At 42.3% G+C, this 20,771-nt stretch overlaps 1 protein-coding gene across 5 annotated transcripts in view; it reads left to right on the forward strand.

The window, feature by feature from the left end:
* Window positions 1–20,771, forward strand: part of tmtc1 (transmembrane O-mannosyltransferase targeting cadherins 1) — a 98,105-nt gene that overhangs the window by 20,024 nt on the left and 57,310 nt on the right. For all 5 annotated transcript variants that reach the window (XR_001222925.3, XM_013264350.3, XM_019346835.2 and 2 more), the window contains exons 5-6: window positions 973–1,054; window positions 3,030–3,133. Coding sequence is in view for 4 of the 5 variants with exons in the window: in XM_013264350.3 (XP_013119804.1) it covers window positions 973–1,054; window positions 3,030–3,133 (186 nt within the window). In the remaining variant the exon portion in view is untranslated. The remainder of the gene's footprint in view (window positions 1–972; window positions 1,055–3,029; window positions 3,134–20,771) is intronic.

The raw sequence follows: 20,771 nt of genomic DNA on the forward strand, positions 1-20,771 counted from the left end.
TGGGTATAAATAAAGTTACCTTGACCTTGATACATGCAATACATTTATAAAGTACCAACAGGTGTTTCTATATGTCACAAATGGTTATTGCAAAGACTGTTGGAAAGTTGAAATCTGCTTACTACACTACACTTACTACACTTCCAATTTCTTGCTGCGATCATTGTGTAATTTGGCCACGTTTTGGACATGTTAATAATGATATAATACATAGACACACATTGACATAAAGTGAGGTGTATAAATACACCAATAAAAAATGTTATGATATTTTTAAAACAAAATGCAATGGCCTGAAAATCTCAAAAATCAATTTTTCATTTACAGTAGGACAGAAAACCAATAAATGCTTAAACTGAAACAATGCTTCGAAAGCGTACATGGCACACCGAAGTTAAATCAAACACATTTTAAATAGAAAAAATTAGAAAAATAAACGTGGCTAAAAAAAAGTGTTTGGTTTTTAAAAAGATATTTGCAGTCAACTTTTTTTTGGAACTGACATTATACATAATTCCTGTTTTTATTTCCCTTTTTTTGCTATTTTTTGCTCTTAGTTTATTCCCATAAACCAGGGGTGGGCAATTCCAGGCCCCGAGGGCCGGTGTCCCTGCAGGTTTTAGATCTCACCTTGGGTCAACACACCTGAATCACATGATTAGTTCGTTACCAGGCCTCTGGAGAACATCAGGACATGTTGAGGAGATAATTTAGCCATTTAAATCAGCTGTGTTGGTTCAAGGACACATGTAAAACCTGCAGGGACACCGGCCCTCGGTGCCCACCCCTGCCAGAAACTATAACTTTGCCGTTAAAAATGGAGTCTATCATAGACACCTTTTTTTTTCTTTTTTTTTTAATTCTAACTTTGCCAACTTTATTGTTTTCAATAAAGAAAACAATAAAGTTTTAAATAGATAAAGGATATAGTTTGTCTGACCTATTATCTGTCTGTCTGTCTCTGACTCACAGTCACCTGTCTAGTTCTACACTCAGGGAGCTCCTCCACATCTGTAGCCCCTTCATCAAACGAGCCTGCCTTATCACCAGCTATGTGAGTATTTGTGTGTGCATAGCTTTGCAGTGTATATATATATATCAGGTAAAGTAAGTATCAAACACTTCACCAATGTTCTATGTTAATTTGCAAAGAAAAGCGTCTGGACTTCTTTAAGTTGCTTGAAGACGTTTCACCTCTCATCCAAGAAGCTTCTTCAGTTCTAAGGTCAAATGGCCGAGAGTCCCAGATTTAAACCCAGTGGGAGTGTCCCCCCAAAGAGGGACAAAGGACCCCCTGGTGATCCTCTAATCACACGAGCCAAGGTGTGAAAGCGGGTGTGGGACCTAATCAGCCATTGTGTTCTGCATCCTGATTGGCTGTAGACAATTGTCAATCAATCTTGTGCCGTGTCTCCAGAATGCGTTCAGCTTGTCAAATTTACATAAATCTTCGATCCCAGCAGTGTGACTCTGAGGTGCTGTACTGTATGTTTGTAAGTTTTCTCTCCAACAAACACAACAATGTCGACGAAACATTTTGCACCGTCAAAGGCTCCTGCAGTTGCACCCAAAGGGCAGAGGAAGATGCTATCCATCGCACAAAAAGTTGGACTTCTGGACATGCTAGTTACCCTATTTTTCGGATTATATGGTGCATTAAGCGAAACAAAACAGTCAGATAAGGCAAACTTTACTCAACTCATTCTTCTTGCTTCCTCCACTTCCGTACCATTGATTCATTAATGTTGAATCCTCTGGCAGCTGCTCTGTTCCCGTGTTGTTGGCCTGAAAACAGGGTTTGATCTTTGGTTTCATTCTATAATACTGGGCTTATTTTTCTACGAAGGTTTGAACTTTGAGAGTTTAAACAAGAGAGAAAAGTGTGAAAATGTTCATGCCTGTCTGAAAAACGTGTATAAAGGGTGTAGTGAGGGATTTTACAGCCTTAAAACATCTATAATAATTTTAAAAAATAAAGCTGTCACCTATTGCTTTTTATTTTTAGAATGTAACTCCCGCAATAAACGAGGGAACACTATATGTGTAATAATGTGAAAAGACACAGGGAGAAAGTATTGTACAGGGAAGGTGCAAAAAGCCATGGAAATTCATGACATCAGCTGAAATCTATCAGTAATTAGAAAGCAGTCCTGCCACTTAGTGCAAATGAACATCAGCTGCTTCAGTTCCAACTGATGGCCTGTAAATGGTGCGACATTACCAAGGTGTTGCACAAGAAACATCTCACGACGGGTAAAACCGCTGAGCTCTCCTATGACCTTCACAACATGCTGATGGCATTGTTACAGAAGAAATGATTAAACACTGAATGTCCCATTGAGCAGTGTTGGATCTATAACTGGGAAGTGGGAAGACATCATTTCACCATAAACTGGCTGTGACCAGATCCTCCCAGCCATATTTCAGACAGAGGAGTGAATAGAACTCTCAGTTATCCAAGAGCCAAGGAGCACTTGTGGAGAGCTGCAGAAATACCTGGAATCCGCAGGTAATGACTGGTCTTGTTTTAAAGAAAACAATAAGTGATGCAGTCAAGTGCCTTGGCAAGTATGCACACCCACCACGCAAAAGCAACCTTTAAAGTTTGTTGAGCAACATTTAAATAAGCCTGTGAAATCCTAGAAGAATGGTCTGGTAAACTCTGAACTCTTTGCCATAATACACGCCATGTTTGCAGATCAAAAATAACCAAAACACAACATCAAAAGAAAAGTTTGGAGGTGTGGGGCTGTTTTTCAGAATATGACACTGGCATGGTTCATATAATTGAAGGAAGGATGAATGGAAATGATTACACATAATTTATGGTTTAATGTCTTTGTGTGTGTGGTCTGGACAGGCTGTTTCCAACATTTGATGAGAATTCCATGTCACCTTTAGAAAGATATTTACGTAAAAAATTGGTGATATGTTCAATACCTTTTTTTTACCTGCTGTAGACTCACAATCCCTGGAAAGACTTTAAAAAGGAGTGGCTTGCTGAGATGTTTCTCTCCTCTATCCTGCAGGTAGTGATCATCGTGTCTTTCAGGCTTTGGCTGATGGGAGGATCCATGCCGCTTTTTTCTGAACAAGACAATCCCGCGTCCTTTTCACCTCATTTTCTCACCAGGTCAGCATCACACGAAGATAGACAGAAGAATGTGGTATTGAACATTTTGTTCTAAAAAGTCTTCTAATATCCATATAACTTGTTTCTAACATTGAAATATTGTCCAGTAAGCCATAAATACATACATATGGTTTTTATATCAGTGGTGGACGGGAGTGGAGGTCTGGAGCTACTGAACTGTCTGATACACGGGGAAAAACAATCCGATGTGTCCAGGCAGCCGATTTATGCTACATCATTGATTTATGACAAGCCACTTACAAAAATGAACAATAGGAGCGTTAACTAACCCTGATCCTCTTTGGCATTTTTTGTTCATTGTGTTTAAGTAGCCACTAATGATAAGACTTACCATTAGTGAAAAAGACAAGATTGGAAATAAATAGAAAATAAAACACTTAAGAAGACATAAAAATAAACATTCGATATAGGAATCCTGGCACTGCAAGGAGATCAAAAGGAGGGATAAAGAAAATTAAAAATGAAAAGCAGATCAACAAGTCATCAATAATTAAATATAAAATAATAATTAAAAGTGATAATTCAATTCAATACAATTTTATTTATATAGCGCCAAATCACAACATTAGTCGCCTCAAGCCGCTTTATAATTTGCAGTAGATCGTACAATAATAGATTCAGAGAAAAACCCAACAATCATATGACCCCTTATGAGCAAGCACTTTGACGACAGTGGGAAGGAAAACCTCCCTTTTAACAGGAAGAAACCTCCGGCAGAACCAGGCTCAGGGAGGGGCGGGGCCATCTGCTGCGACCGGTTGGGGTGAGAGAAGGAAAACAGGATAAAGACATGCTGTGGAAGAGAGACAGAGATTAATAACAGATATGATTCGATGCAGAGAGGTCTATTAACACATAGTGAGTGAGAAAGGTGACTGGAAAGGAAAAACTCAAGGCATCATGGGAATCCCCGGCAGCCTACGTCTATTGCAGCATAACTAAGGGAGGATTCAGGGTCACCTGGTCCAGCCCTAACTATATGCTTTTGCAAAAAGGAAAGTTTGAAGCCTAATCTTGAAAGTAGAGATAGTGTCTGTCTCCTGAATCCAAACTGGAAGCTGGTTCCACAGAAGAGGGGCCTGAAAACTGAAGGCTCTGCCTCCCATTCTACTTTTAAATACTCTAGGAACAACAAGTAAGCCTGCAGTGTGAGAGCGAAGTGCTCTAATAGGGTGATATGGTACTATGAGGTCATTAAGATAAGATGGGGCCTGATTATTTAAGACCTTGTATGTGAGGAGCAGGATTTTGAATTCAATTCTGGATTTAACAGGAAGCCAATGAAGGGAAGCCAAAACAGGAGAAATCTGCTCTCTCTTTCTAGTCCCTGTCAGGACTCTTGCTGCAGCATTTTGGATTAACTGAAGGCTTTTCAGGGAGTTTTTAGGACATCCTGATAATAATGAATTACAGTAGTCCAGCCTGGAAGTAATGAATGCATGAACTAGTTTTTCAGCATCACTCTGAGACAGGATATTTCTAATTTTAGAGATGTTGCACAAATGGAAGAAAGCAGTCTTACATACTTGTTTAATATGTGCATTGAAGGACATGTCCTGGTCAAAAATGACTCCAAGGTTCCTCACAGCATTACTGGAGGCCAAGGTAATGCCATCCAGAGTAAGAATCTGCTTAGATACCATATTTCTAAGATTTTCAGGGCCGAGTACAATAACCTCAGTTTGATCTGAATTAAGAAGCAGAAAGTTAGCGGCCATCCAGGTCTTTATGTCTTTAAGACATTCCTGCAGTTTAACTAATTGGTGTGTGTTACCTGGCTTCATGGACAGATAGAGCTGGGTGTCATCTGCATAGCAGTGAAAATGTATACTATGTCTTCTAATGATGCTGCCTAAGGGAAGCATGTATAATGTAAACAGAATTGGTCCTAGCACTGAACCCTGTGGAACACCATAATTGACCTTAGTGTGTGAAGAGGACTCTCCATTTACATGTACAAATTGGAGTCTATTAGATAGATATGATACAAACCACTGCAGTGCAGTACCTGTAATACCTACAGCATGTTCTAATCGCTCTAATAGGATATTATGGTCGACAGTATCGAACGCTGCACTGAGGTCTAGCAGGACAAGCACAGAGATGAGTCCACTGTCAGAGGCCATAAGAAGATCATTTGTAACCTTCACTAAAGCTGTTTCTGTGCTGTGCTGAGCTCTGAAACCTGACTGAAACTCTTCAAATAAGCCATTCCTCTGCAGATGATCTGTTAGCTGTTTGACAACTACTCTTTCAAGGATGTTTGATATGAAAGGAAGGTTGGAGATTGGCCTATAATTAGCTAAGACAGCTGAGTCTAGAGATGCTTTTTAAGTAAAGGTTTAACTACAGCCAGCTTGAAGGCCTGTGGTACATAGCCGATTATTAGAGATAGGTTGATCATATTTAAGATTGAAGCATTAATTAATGGAGGGACTTCTTTGAGCAGTTTTGTAGGAATGGGGTCTAAAAGACACGTTGATGGTTTGGAGGAAGTAATTATTGAAGTTAACTCAGAAAGATCAATTGGAGAAAAAGAGTCTAACTTAACATCGATGGTACTAAAATGATTTGAGACCTTAGTTTTCACAGGAGCTACAGTATCCAGAGTCGTACGTAGTGAGGAGGTAAAATTATTAACAAGATAATCGACCTCTGTTGGAGTAGCGTTCAGATAGCTGCTCTGCTCTATGTTGGTACAGGGCATTGAAGATGATAACAGTGGGTGGATTATATTCTTAAACTTAGTTACAGCACTTTCAGAAAGACATCTACTGTGATAAAGTCTACTCTCCACTGCTGTGTAATCAATTATTGTAAATGTAAATGTTATCAGGAAATGATCAGACAGCAGAGGGTTTTCAGGAAACACTGTTAAATGTTCAGTTTCTATGCCATATGTTAAAACAATATCTAGAGTGTGATTAAAGTGGTGGGTGGGTTCTTTTACATTTTGAGAGAAGCCAATTGAGTCTAATAACAGATTAAATGCCATGTTGAGGCTGTCATTTTTAGCATCTACATGGATGTTAAAATCACCCACAATAATTATTTTATCTGAGCTGAGCACTAAATCAGATAAAAAGTCTGAGAAATCAGAGAGAAACTCTGTGTAAGGCCCAGGTGGACGATAGATGATAACAAGTAAGACTGGTTTCTGAGTTTTACAGCTGGGGTGGGCAAGGCTAAGCATCAGGCTTTCAAATGAATTAAAAGTCTGTCTTGGTCTTTCGTTAATTAATAGGCTGGTGTGAAAAATTGCTGCCACACCGCCCCCTCGGCCTGTGGTTCGAGGTTTCTGGTGGTTAGAATGACTCGGGGGTGTTGATTCATTTAAACTAACATAATCATCCTGCTGCAACCAGGTTTCTGTAAGGCAGAGTAAATCGATTTGTTGATCAATTATTAAGTCATGTACTAACAGAGACTTGGAGGAGAGAGACCTAATATTTAATAATCCACATTTCACTGTTTTACTCTTTGGTTCAGATGTGGATACTGTGTTGTTCTTTCTTTGTGATTTTTTTTTATGTTTAAGTTGTTTATTGCTGGTTTTTAGTTTGTTTTTTGTCTGTTTGGGAGCTGACACAGTCTCAGTGGAGATGGGTTTTTGGGGGGGTAGCAGGAGGAGAGAAGCTGCAGAGAGGCGTGTAAGACTGCAACTCTGCTTCCTGGTCCCAACTCTGGATAGTCATATTTTGGGGAGGTTAATAAATTGGTCCATATTTCTAGAAATGAGAGCTGCTCCATCCAAAGTGGGATGGATGCCATCTCTCCTAACAAGACCAGGTTTCCTCCAGAAGGTTTGCCAATTATCTATGAAGCCCACATCGTTTCTGGGACACCACTCAGACAGCCAGCAATTTAAGGAGAACATGCGGCTAAACATGTCAGTCCTGGTCTGATTGGGGAGGGGACCAGAGAAAACTACAGAGTCCCACATTGTTTTGGCAAAGTTACACACCGATTCAATATTGATTTTAGTGACCTCCGATTGGCGTAACCGGGTGTCATTACTCCCGACGTGAATTATGATCTTACTGTATTTACGTTTACCCTTAGCCAGCAGTTTTAAATTTCCTTCAATGTCGCCTGCTCTGGCCCCTGGAAGACAATTGACTATGGTTGCCGGTGTCTCTAGCTTCACATGTCTGAGAACAGAATCACCAATTACCAGAGTTTGACCCCCGGCGGGTGTGTCGCCGAGTGGGGAAAAACGGTTAGACACATGAACAGGTTGGTGGTTGTTGTGTTCTGTAATGTTTATATCATATTGCACCACTAGAGGGTGGTGTCGCAAAATAAGAGTAAAGCGGAGTCGGTAAAAGTTAAGAGTGAGAATAGAGTTAGATGGCTAGCTGATAGTGATGTGTGTTACTGCTACCCTTTCGATGTTAGTCTGTGCTGAATTCATTAAAGAGCACTGTTCTTCATGAGGACTGGTTTATTACCGGCCGCTACTACATTTTGGCGACGAGTAACCCTGCGTGTTTTTTTCTGCTTTTGATTTTTTTGCTGAGTCGTCATGGCTGCAAACGTCCATCCGCCGCCGATGTTTTTGCCTTGCCCTGGAGATCCTGCTTTGCCCTTTAACATGTGGATGCGTATGTTCAACAATTATTTGCTTGTGATCAATGCAACAGGGAATGCTTGGCCTGAAGCACGAAGAAGAGCTACTTTACTTCACTGCTTGGGAACAGAGGGACAAAGGATTTTCTACTCACTGCCAAACACAGGTGACACTTTCGCCTCTGCTGTTACTGCCCTAGAACAACACTTTTCACCCAAGGTAAATGTTGTTGTGGAAAGACATGCTTTCAGAAAGCGAACACAAGCTTCACATGAGACTGTTATCCAGTATGTGGCCAGCTTGCGTGACCTTGCTTCTAAATGTGAGTTTGATGACAGGACAGAAGAAATGATCCGTGATCAGCTAGTTGAACATGTGTCTAGCCCCAGCATAAGAGAAAGACTCTTACTTGAACCTGATTTGACACTAGATAAAGCTGTTACACTGGCAACACAAATGGAATCTGCAGTTCAACAAGCTAAATCCATAGCTGCAGACAGCTGTACTCCAGTCCAAGCTGTGCAGTCTCACTCGCACTCCATGCAGAGGAAACATAAATACAATGCTCACCCTGCAAAGCCATCTCATGCAACAAAAACATCTAAGAACTGTTTTAGATGTGGTTCAAACACTCATTTAGCCAACTTTCGTCAGTGTCCTGCTGCCAAAGTTACTTGTAAACTGTGTCATAAAATTGGACATTTTGCTCGTGTCTGCTGCTCATCCAAGACAAGAGATGTACGGGAAGTCCATTTACCAAAACTCACAGTCCTTTACTTAACAGATCCTTCTCATGCATCAAAAGGATTGCAATGCAGCATAAATGTGAGCACACCTACCTCATCAGCTAAGGACATTGAACTGATTGTGGACACAGGTTCTGCAGTTTCTATCCTGCCTAGCAATATCTACGAAGAGCACTTCAGTGATACGCCACTAAAACCACCTGACCTTCAACTAGTTACATACACAAAGAAAACAATCTCTGTGTTAGGCTGCCTGCAAGTCACAGTGACCAGAGGAAATGCATCCGCCTCAGCTGTGTTCTTTGTTGTAAGAAAAGGAACTCCTCTTCTTGGAAGAGATCTGATGGAAGCGCTGAATGTCAGCATTGCAGGCAATACTGTTCTACCTCCATGTACTGATCCTACTGCTTCTGTGATGTCTACAAACCCATCACCTGCTTCTTGCATCCCTGCTGCCCCAGATATTGGCTGTGTGCGTGCCTTTGTGCATAAAGTGAAAGTTGACCCAACAGTCAAACCTGTGCGTCAGAAGCTGCGACGTCTCCCGTTTGCTGTGAGGGCTTCAGTTTCAGCAGAACTGGATCGTTTACTCAAAGCTGGTGTCATTGAACGGATTGATGCATCACCATGGGTATCCCCAATTGTTGTGACAGGACGGAAAACTGGTGGAATGAGGCTGTGTGCAGACCTCCGTGAACCAAACAAAGCTGTAATCACTGATTGCTACCCCTTACCTCATGTAGATGAACTGTTTGCCAGCTTACAGGGTGCAAAGATGTTTTCTACAATTGATCTTGCGAATGCATACTACCAGCTGCCCCTGCATGAAGATAGCAGAGATTTGACAGCATTCATTACACATGATGGACTCTTCAGATTCTGCAGAGTACCTTATGGACTGGCCTCTGCCCCCTCAGCTTTTCAGAAAATGATGGCTGAAATCCTTAAAGACCTCCCAGGTGTCCAAAACTACCTTGATGACCTTATTGTCTACAGTAAAAGTGCAGCTGAGCATGACCAAAACCTTAGCACTGTCCTGCAGAAGCTCAAAGATGCTGGACTTGTGCTCAACGAAAACAAATGCCATTTTAGGAAGACATCGCTACGCTTCCTAGGCCATGTTGTCACTGCTGATGGCATTCTTCCTGATGAGGAGCATATTGATGCTGTTTTGAGAGCCCCTCCCCCATCTGATGCTGTTGCTCTGAGATCCTTCCTGGGCTTGGTGTCATGGTACTCCAAGTTCTTGCCAAACTTTGCAACTGTTGTAGCCCCTATGCGTGCCTGTGCTAACGACAAGAACACCTTCACATGGACTTCAGATGCACAAGCGAGCTTTGAAGAAGTAAAAAACCTCCTGGTGAATAGTCCTGCACTGGCACTGTTTGACCCTGCCTTGCGTGTTGTGATCTCTACTGATGCAAGTGACTATGGGCTGGGTGCTGTATTTGCTCAAGTGCAACCTGATGGCACAGAAAAACCTGTGGCCTTTGCTTCCCGCACACTGTCTGCAACAGAACAAAAGTACTCAACTGTTGAAAAAGAAGCTTATGCTTGTGTGTGGGCTGCAGAGAAATGGAGAACGTACTTGTGGGGCCGACGTTTTACTCTGCGGACAGACCACCAAGCTCTGACAACACTGCTGAGCACCAAAGGGATTAATAGGGCTGGAATGCGCATCGCCCGCTGGTCTGCTCGCCTCTTGTGTTTTGACTATGATGTTATTTACCGTCCAGGTTCTCAGAACTATACAGCTGACTGTCTCTCTCGCCTGCCCCTGCCTGTTTCTTCCCATCCCACATCGGATGCAGATCATGAAATGGTAGCCCAAGTTTCTGCTGCCATGTCCTCTCTTCCAGTTGCGGACTTTGACTCTGCCTGTTCAACTTGCCCTGAACTGGTTGCTTTGCGTTCACAAATACAAAGTGGCTGGCCTGCCTCAATCAAAGCACTTGATGTCACGCTTGCACCTTACTACAAAATCCGTAATGAACTCTCAACCCTAAGTGATTATGTTCTCAGAGGCTCAAGGCTCATTGCACCACTTTCAGTGAGACCTAAACTGATTGCACTGGCACATGAAAGTCACCAAGGGATTGTGCGCACAAAACAAAGATTAAGAGATCTCTACTGGTGGCCAAAAATGGACTCACAAGTTCAGTCTGCCATAACCTCATGCCTCCTTTGCCAGTCCAATGACAAAACTGCGCATACTAATCCTGCTCCTCTCCAACCCGTCCCACTGCCTGATGGACCGTGGAAAAAACTTGGTCTTGACATTGTTGGGCCTTTTGATACTGCAATACCTGCTTGTAGATACGTCATAACATTGACTGACTACTACTCCAAATGGCCTGAGCTTGCCTTTTCACCTTCTGCTACTACTGATGATGTCATTCAGTTCCTCTCATCTGTCTTCAGTCGTCATGGCAACCCAGAGAACATCGTAACTGACAATGGTACACAGTTCACCTCCGTAATGTTCACCTCATTCCTCCAGAATAGAGGCATCTCCCACAGCAGAACATCTGTCTACTACCCAGCTGCAAACGGAGCAATCGAACGGTTTCATCGTGCCCTCCGCACCTGTATCCAGACAGCAATCCAGCAGTCAAAACCATGGAAGGCGACTGTGCTGGATTGGCTTCAAGTTTACCGTGCAACACCGCATGCAACTACTTCCCTCTCTCCCTATGAACTCCTGTATGGCAGGAAGATGCGTACTAAACTGGATGTACTCCCTTTGCCTCCTGCTGTGTCTCCACTGGATGACGTTGCACGTCACTCAGTTCAGAAATATCAGTTGAAAATGCGACGTTACACTGATGGTAGGCGTCACGCACGGAAACCTTCTTTTCTACCAGGAGAGAGTGTGAGGATAAGGAAACCCCACCATGTTCCTAAAGGACATCCCAGATTTACCCCTCCTGTAACAGTAACAAAAGCCAAAGGCTCGAATGCCTTCTTCCTGAGTGATGGAAAGATTTGGAATGCCACTCATCTAGCACGCTGTCGCCCAGGGACTGAAAAGAACGCTGACACTGCTAGGTTGCACCACACTCAGACTGGCTCACCTACTGCCAGAAGACTGCCACGCGTCAAGTACAAACCTCGCTGGCACAAAGACTATATTGTACCATAATATGTTGCTTGAAAAAGGACATTAGAGAAATGTCATTACTTGTTCTATTTTGGGTTTAAGAAGAACTGATTTCCTGTCACCAATGCACTAAGAAAAATTGTAATGGAAAAACTGGAATAATTTCTTTTCGTTTTACAATTTCAGGCTTATTTAGCTTTTCTACTTGTAGTATTCTGATGTTATAACTATTGCGACATTCAAGTTCACAAGCGTATGTTTGATTTGCTAAACAGTGAATTACTTTATTTCTGTACTACGCTATTTGGTGAACTCTTTTTTATAAAGAGAGAGGAGATGTTGTGTTCTGTAATGTTTATATCATATTGCACCACTAGAGGGTGGTGTCGCAAAATAAGAGTAAAGCGGAGTCGGTAAAAGTTAAGAGTGAGAATAGAGTTAGATGGCTAGCTGATAGTGATGTGTGTTACTGCTACCCTTTCGATGTTAGTCTGTGCTGAATTCATTAAAGAGCACTGTTCTTCATGAGGACTGGTTTATTACCGGCCGCTACTACAGTGGTGTACCTGGGGCTTCTGTTTAGGACTATGCTTCCTCCTCACCATCACCCAGCCGCCCTCTTTCCCCAGCTGCTTAGGGTCTGCCGGGGAAGAGCTAGAGGGGCCTATGCTATCTTCGGCTGCACCAGCTACAGGGGCCTGGCTAGCTACGGGTGAATGAAGGGTGCGAAGCCGAGTCTCCAATTCAGTAATCCTGGCCTCCAGAGCTGCAAATATGCTACATTTGTTACAGGTATCATTACTGCTAAAGGAGGCCGAGGAGTAACTAAACATCTGACACAATGAGCAGGAAAGTGCAGGAGGGACAGGTGAAGTAGCCATGCTGCTAACGAGTCGGCTACGAGCTAAGCTAAGTTAGCGAAACAGTACAGAGACGGTGTGTGAATACTTTGGCTATAAATTAGGTAGTGACAACACAGAAAGTGTGCTTCAGATGAAAGACTTGAAGATTATACTATAAAAAAGGAATGTATTTAAAAGTTTTTAATTAAATTGCTAAGCAGATAAGCTACTCAAAAAACACCACTGTGTTTGAGCAGGAACAGGAAGTGATACTCTACCGCAGAGAGAGCGAACACCAAGTGACAGCGCCACACCAACATCTTAAGGACACACTGCCTCCACAAAACCACCTACAGCCTGAAAAATGGAACTCATCCCTCTCATCAACTGTTCTTGCTGCTGCCATTGAAAAGATTCTACAGATCCTCCAGAGCCCACACTACCAGGCTGAAAATGTCACTTTTTCCCCAAGAGCCATCATTTAACTCTGAAAAAGGCCCTAGCCCATAACTACCACAGTCTGCCTCGTAATAATCTCAGGACCACAGAACTATCATATATACATACCATATGTAGTACCTCATAACTGCATGTGCAATCGTACACACAAGAACTCCCCTCCTTCTGCAGATATCAGTGTGGCTGGTTCTGTCTCAGGAGTGTGGGCTTGTAGAGATCGACCAGTTAAGCCTGAGCCAGAGGTTTGATCTGTTTAGCCTGCCTAATGACTAACTGATTGTTCTACTGTTTTCTAGGCTCCCTGTCATTCATAGGCCCTTAGAATCAGCACCCCTGTGTGTAGGAATGAGTGTGTCGGCTTACTTGATGTCATTTTATTTTTGGTGTACACAGTAAATGTACTTGTACTTGTCTGGGTGGCAATAAAGCATCCCAAATTCTGAACTGACCTTTCTAAATCTCCCAAGCTGAATTTGCATGCTTATTTAGGCCGAGGTGGTTGTCACAGAATATGCCAAGGTTGGCTTTACTTTATAGACAAGAAGCTCAGGAGTGTTGCCATCTGACATTTAATGTCTTGAATAGAGATGGACCGATCCAATATTACGTATCGGTATCAGTCCGACACTGACCTAAATTACTGGATCGGATATCGGAGAGAAATAAAAAATGTAATCCGATCCGAAGTATCACAAAAGCACCTCACAAAACACGCTACTTGGCGTAACCCAGCTCGGGGCATCGGAGCAGTATGTGTCACGTGATAGAGCGGCTGTTGTCTGCGAGACCTGTCGGCGGTCTGTTGGAGCATTTGGAGCCTCGCTACATGCTTCCTAACCGCGGCATTTCATCTCGGAGAAAACTATCCCAGAGAAGTAAAGCAAGGGTGTAAGTTCATCCCTGAATGTTTGCATAGTATTTCCACGTTAACCTTAACAACTGATATATGGAGCCACAGCTGGACTGGCCGTCGGAGTTCCATATTAGAATAGAATAGAATAGCCTTTATTGTCATTGTACAGGGTACAATGAAATTGGAGTGCCACTCCCTTGGTGCAAAATGCAATAATAAATATAAATGTAAAATATAAAAGGTACAATAAAACAAACGTAAGTACTTCCAAAAGTAAGTACGATATATACAGGATAGCAGCATTAATATAATGACAGTATGAATAGCAGCATAATATAATGACAGTATGACAGTATGGTATGGCTAAGCAGGTTCAATTGTTTTTGTGCTTATTTACAACGGTGATAGCTCTGGGAAAGAAGCTATCCCTGAATCTGTTTGTCCTGGTTTTATGTGACCTGTACCGTCGGCCTGACAGTAATAGTTCAAACAGTTGATTGCTGGGGTGAGAATGGTCCTTGATGATATTGCCAGCTCTGCTGAGGTACCGAGAGTTTGCAATGACCTCCAGGCTGGGCAGAGAGCAGCCAGTGATCTTCTGGGCTGTGTTGATGACCCTCTGCAGTACTTTCCTGTCTGCAGCTGAGCACCCTGCATACCATGTTGTTATGCCGTACGTTAGGATGCTCTCTATGGTGGCTCTGTAGAATGTCACCAGCAGCCTCTCCTCCAGGTTGTTCCTCCTGAGCACTCTCAGAAAGTGGAGACGCTGCTGGGCCTTTTTTACCACTGCAGTGGTATTTGCAGTCCAGGAGAGATCATCAGAGATCTGCACGCCCAGAAACCTCATGGAATGTACCCTCTCCACACGGTTCCCGTGAATGTAAAGTGGGGCCGGGTCTGTTCTGACCTTCCTGAAGTCCAAGATGAGTTCTTTAGTTTTCGTGGTGTTCAGTTGGAGGTTGTTAACTGAACACCACTCAGTCAATCTGTTGACCTCATCTCTGTAGTCCGACTCATCCCCCCTTGAGATGAGTCCAACCACAGTGGTGTCGTCCGCAAACTTTATGATGGTGTTTGAGAGATGGGTAGGGGAGCAGTCGGATGTGTAGAGCGTAAACAGGAGGGGACTCAGAACACATCCTTGTGGAGACCCGGTGCTGAGTGTGATGGTGCTGGACAGGTGGGGGCCGAGTCTGACAGACTGTGGTCTGTTTGTCAGGAAGTCCTTGATCCAGAGGCAGATGGGGGTGGAGAGTCCCAGGTGAGACAGTTTCTGGACCAGGATCTCCGGGATGATATGATTAAATGCTGAGCTGAAGTCCAGAAAGAGCATTCTCACATAGCTTCCTCTGTGCTCCAGGTGACTCAGCGCAGTGTGGAGCGCTATGGTGATAGCGTCCTCGGTGGATCGATTAGTCCTGTAGGCAAATTGGTGGGGGTCCAAAGTGGGAGGCAGACTGGCCCTGATGTGCTGACAGACCAGTCTCTCAAAGCACTTCATCACTACAGGCGTAAGTGCAACAGGCCTGTAGTGAGGTGAAATATTGAGGTGAAAAGGAAGCGATTTGTCCTGTACTTCAGCTAGAATTAAAAAATAGACACAAAGCTGGAGTTATTCTGTCTTTGCTGCGCAGTTGCATCTACCTCTCTCATTCACTCCCCCTCCCTCTCCTGTTATTACTTCAAACATGAAACTGATCAATGATCAGCTGATCGACTTTTCTGCCGCAAGTCCCGTCTTTCTTGTTTGTTTATCGCCCACTTTGCGCTGGAAAGAGGAGACCAGCGGATAAACAACAGCAGCACGTTTAAGCTTGATAAGCTGTTGTTAGAATGTATTTAATATTACTTTCTAGTATCAGCTGATGTTTGCTGGAGCCACAGCTGTAAAGCTGCTGGTCATGATGTCAGTTTGGATATGAGGTGAGAGGGAAACATGCAGATGAAACCAGGAGATGTCCTCACTGAATCATCAGAGCTGAACAGGTGATGGAGAAACAGGTTTACCTTTTAGGTGACATGAATGAGTTGAAGGGAAGTTATGAGCTGTTTCTGAGAGACAAATAACACCAGGATCCTTTTCTATGTAGCTGACAGCTGGTAACTGTGCAGGGGCGGGTCTAGCAAAGTTTTGTCGGGGGCCAGGTTGGGCATTAACAGGGAAAGGGGGGCACAAAGAAATTCTTTTCTTTGTTATGTCATTTAAAAACTTTGAATAAATAATTATCTGAATCTTACAACAAAAGTGGTCATCTGATTAAATGTATAGAAATCCATTATTGTATATAGTAACTAATAAGTCTAATATACAGCCTAGTAAGCTATAGTAGTTTTTCCTTTGGTAAGATACCATCTGTGCAGTCTGCAATTCTGTTGAAGAGAGATGTTGAATCTATTTAATTATTGTAGAAAAATAATAGATTTCTGTGCATTTGTTTTACACTTGCATTAAATTAAAGTTGATTACATCGATTAAGGGCGGAGGGTGGTTCCCTAATATTTTTGCTGGGAGTTTGCAACCCTATTAGTTAGGTAAGTACTCTTTAAAATACCAGAATAGGGAGGATGGTGTAGGTTTAAATTTATTAGATTGATCAGTGTTGCTGAACTATAAAATGTTTTGGGTGCAGTGTATTTTTTGCATACAGGTATAACAGAATAGCTTCAGTCTCTTCTTTTTTAAAACTTTAGTATGAACGTATACAAAGTGCAGCAAGATATTTATAAAAAACAGTTTTATTGATTACAAAATACGCTATATCGGCTTCATATCGGTATCGGCAGATATCCAAATTTATGATATCGGAATCGGTATCGGACATTAAAAAGTGGTATCGTGCCATCTCTAGTCTTGAATACAGTCGTTTAGTAAACGGAGTTCACAGATGTACAGATGTGTGGCATCTGCATAGGAATGAAAACTCACTATACCTGTGGATAACTGGTCTCTACACGTGTGGCAGCTTTTAATTGTACCTAGATTAAAAGTGCACTAGACTCTCACTATACTCAAAAGGACTGTAGATCAAACCCCTGAGCCTCCTGTAGCTTAGATCAATGCACCATTGTACACAATGTAGACTCACACACATTGAAGTGTGACTTTATCAAACCTGATATTGTATATTGTAGTAGAAGGTAATACAGCGTATGATCTGCCGTTAGTACAGCAGCAGTGAAAACAGCTCTCCTCTCCCTCTGACTTTATAACAGATTCTCATATTCCTTGCTCTCTCCTTCCTGTTTGAGTTGATTTTCTACACTCAGTATTTCAGCTCCCTGATGTCTAGCTGAGCTTCCACTCTTCCCTCTCTCCCTTGTCTTTGTGTTTGTCATGGTATCTTTGTTCCACCATCCTGGTCTTGTCTTGGCATTTGACACTAGCTGTGTAAAGCAGATGGAAATGTAAAGGTTGAGATATGGTTGGACAGGAGGCCTGGTGTGTGTGTGTGTGTGTGTGTGTGTGTGTGTGTGTGTGCGCGCATGTGCGTGTGCGCATCCTTGAGTTATATTTATAAATTCCAGTTTCATCTGAGGTGCAGTAGCGATAATCCATCATGTTAGTTGTTGGGTCTGTGTTTCCACAAGCCCCGCTGGTTTAGAGACTTATTCATCATGAAGAAAACAAGACAGTCAGCGATCGATCGATTTACTTGCAAGGGAGGCCTCGTTGGTGTCTACCACGAAAATGACCACGAAAAAATCCGGCCTCCTCTCGCTGCCTTTTATTGGGAAAACAGTTCACACAATACACATCACAGCAAGGCAACGCCCACATGGTTCTAAGACAAGGCATTGTATGTATATGTGTGAACTTCTGTATGTATGTAAGAATGTGTGTGTGTGTGTGTGTGTGTGTGTAACCTCCTGCTAGGTAGGAAGCTTACTGTCAATAGAATGTCAATATAATGTCAGTATAGTCTTTTAATTATATAGGTTTACTTATGTTAGAATGCTGCATGTAATCATTTGTGTTTAGAAGTATGTAGTTGATAGTATATTGAAAGAATGTCTTATCCTAGGAGGTTTGTGTGCATTTCCAGGGTGTTCTGGCATTCAAACCCACATCCTGGGAGCATGGGAGAGGTCATACCTTGTCTTATTGTTTTATGATAGGATAAACGTATCTATGCCTGTTTTAGGCTAAGTGCATTTTGTTTAGATGAACTGCTGGACTTCCAGGCCAGCAGGTTTAGGGAAGTCATATATGGGGTCATGCTTTGACCACACACACACACACACACACACACACACACACACACACCTAAACATCCACATTCCAATGTAAGGAACAAACACCCACTGATGTATAAATAAAGGCCAGGGCAGTCTCAGAGCGCGTGTCACAGAGCCCTCACTCTCACTGCGGGTGCTCTGTGCTGCCCTTGTATACAAGTAAAACTGTGTTTCTCCTCTCTGATTCTCAACTGAAGAAGTGTTTTAGAATAAATCTCCTGACACTTACATCAAACATCAAACAGACCTTCACAAGGATGTTGCCTGTGATAATAGACTACAGCCCCCCACCCAGAACCTCGAGAATCTGGGGAGGGGGACAAAAGGAAATTCCTTTCATCACAGAGTTAAAACAATGTAGAGATGGTAAGCATAAACATGACAACATTTTTCAATTCACTCTAACATTAGTGATGCCCTGCCAGTCCATTTGTATTTCATCACAACAGCATTCTGACTGTCATTATCTTTTTATACATACACGTGTGTGAGAGAGCGAGACAGAGAGAGAGATGACTGTTTCAGTTTGATGGATGACAGTAACCATACATAATTTTACAGGAGTGTCACATGTCCTCACCATCCAGTGGTGTCTGAACTCTACTGTAATGGGATACAGACACACGTAGCTATAAAAAAACAGAACAGTACTTATTCTGTCATTTTACTCTATGACTGAATTTGCCACTTACTGAGGCAGTGTTAAGTAAAAAATAAACTGCCTTAAATTTATTTAGTCGTTCATTTTGTTAATTTGATATTGCATGAGAAATACATCAGAGAGTGGTTTAACAGAAATGTCCTTGGTCTGAACCAGTGTGGTAATGTTTGTTGTATTGTTTTCTTCTCTGGCAGCTTTGCCGTAGTCATCTGAATGCACTGTTGTGCCAAAGATAGTGGGGATGAGTTTTGTGTTACGTCGCACCCATCTGACTGATGGCTGTTGTGTTCGTTTTCTTTTCTTAAAGACGGTAACTCCACCAGTGCCCCTCCAATATCTCTTCTCTTCCAAAAAGAAAGAGGAGACATTTTCTTAAAGGAAGTGCAGGAGACTATCTTTTAAAAGATTTAATTTGCTTCAGCAGTTGAAATTACAAGTTAGAGCGCTGGACCTTGATGTGAACCAGCGGTGTGCTTCACAAGAAGGATGGAAGCGGACAATACAGTTTTATACTACAACAAAAACAAATATTATTATTATTATTGTTCTGACTTCCTCTGAGAAGGGACGTGGCGATTCTGCCGTCTCCCCTGCGGATCTTCTCCTCCACTTTGTCCACGTCTGACCTCATCGAGCATCTGCTCGTTTTCTGGAAAAAGACACAGAGAAAAACACCTCCCTAACCTTGCTGCATTAATATTATCTAACAATTCACAGAAAATTGATTCTGTTTATTATCCAAGTCTGGGACATTCTGTTCGGACTCTCTTGGCCCAGAAAACATCACCCTGACTCCGTACATATGATGTGTAGGCATGTTTGCAACCCCTTCTGCAACATGTCAGTCTCATTAATTCTATTCAATCATAGCGCTGAATCGATGCTTTTGACCTTTATTACATGAAGTGTCAACTCTTTGTGAGCTCATAGCAATGTGTATGTAAAATTACAAAAACAACTTTATTTAATCATTTTATTCCTAACATGGTCCCAGTTTTCCAAAGTTTTTTGCAGCTTATATCAGTAGAAAAATGGTTGATGTCATGGATTTTAAAGTCAGTGAACAGTCCAGTCTTGTATGTTAAAAGGTGGTTTATAACTTTTATTTAGCTGATCCAAGGCTCACATATTATGAGAGAATACCTGTGTATGAATGAGAGGGAGACCAGTGGAAAATGAAATTGAAGGAGTAGAGATGGTGAAGGTAGATGGGTTTAAATACCTTGGGTCAACCATCCAAAGCAACAGAGTGAGATGAAGAAGGGGGTGTAGGGTGGAGTGTCGGATGATTTGTGAGAAAAGGATAAGCAGCAAGAATGAAAATGAAACTTCAAAATATGCTAGTGCTCCACACTACTGCAATGATGCATGGTTTGGAGATGTTTAGATTTTCATTGGCAGTGACCACAATGGACAGGATTAGAAATGACTATCTGTTAGGATGCCTGGGTCGCTGACCCAGAGTTTTGAGTTTATTATATTATTTATCATTTCTAGTCTTTGGTTTCTTTGTTAGAGTTCTGTCTTATGGTTTATGTCTCTGTGTTCTCTAGTTGCTCTCTCCCCTGTCAGCTGTATCCCCTTATCAAGTTCGCGTCTCTGTTATGTTTCCTGTTTTACTTTGAAAGTCCGTGTCTCATGTAAATGTATCTGGTTTTGCTTCCTTTGTCTCATTAGGTCTGATTTGCCCCAGCTGTGTTTCCCTCCTGTTACCCATTCCCTGATTGCTCTCTCTGTGTATTTAAGCCCTGTGTTTCTCTGTGTCCGTGTCGCGATCTACTCTTATCTACCCTCAATCATGCTGTGTGTTTTGTTTTCCTGCCTGCATTAATGTTTGTACTTTGGAAGTTTGTTACTTTGAGTTCAGCATTAAAGCTGTTTTGAGTTCACGTTTCGTTTCCGTGAGTCTGCACTTTGGGTCCTTTTCCTGCCTGCACACAGCCGTTTCTTAACAGTATCAGAGGGACTGCTCGGGTTGAGCCATTTGGAAACAAAATTAAAAAGGGAAAGCTTGAATAGAATGCCTTTATTGTCACTATAGAGATGTACAATGAGTTATCAGAGGGATAGTGGATCTCCTGGCCAAACAATCTTGATGATGGAGCTGCCAGACAAGAGGAGATTCATGGGTGTAGTGACACCCACAG

The sequence above is a fragment of the Oreochromis niloticus genome, linkage group LG17, assembly GCF_001858045.2.
Source record: "Oreochromis niloticus isolate F11D_XX linkage group LG17, O_niloticus_UMD_NMBU, whole genome shotgun sequence".
NCBI lineage: Eukaryota > Metazoa > Chordata > Actinopteri > Cichliformes > Cichlidae > Oreochromis > Oreochromis niloticus.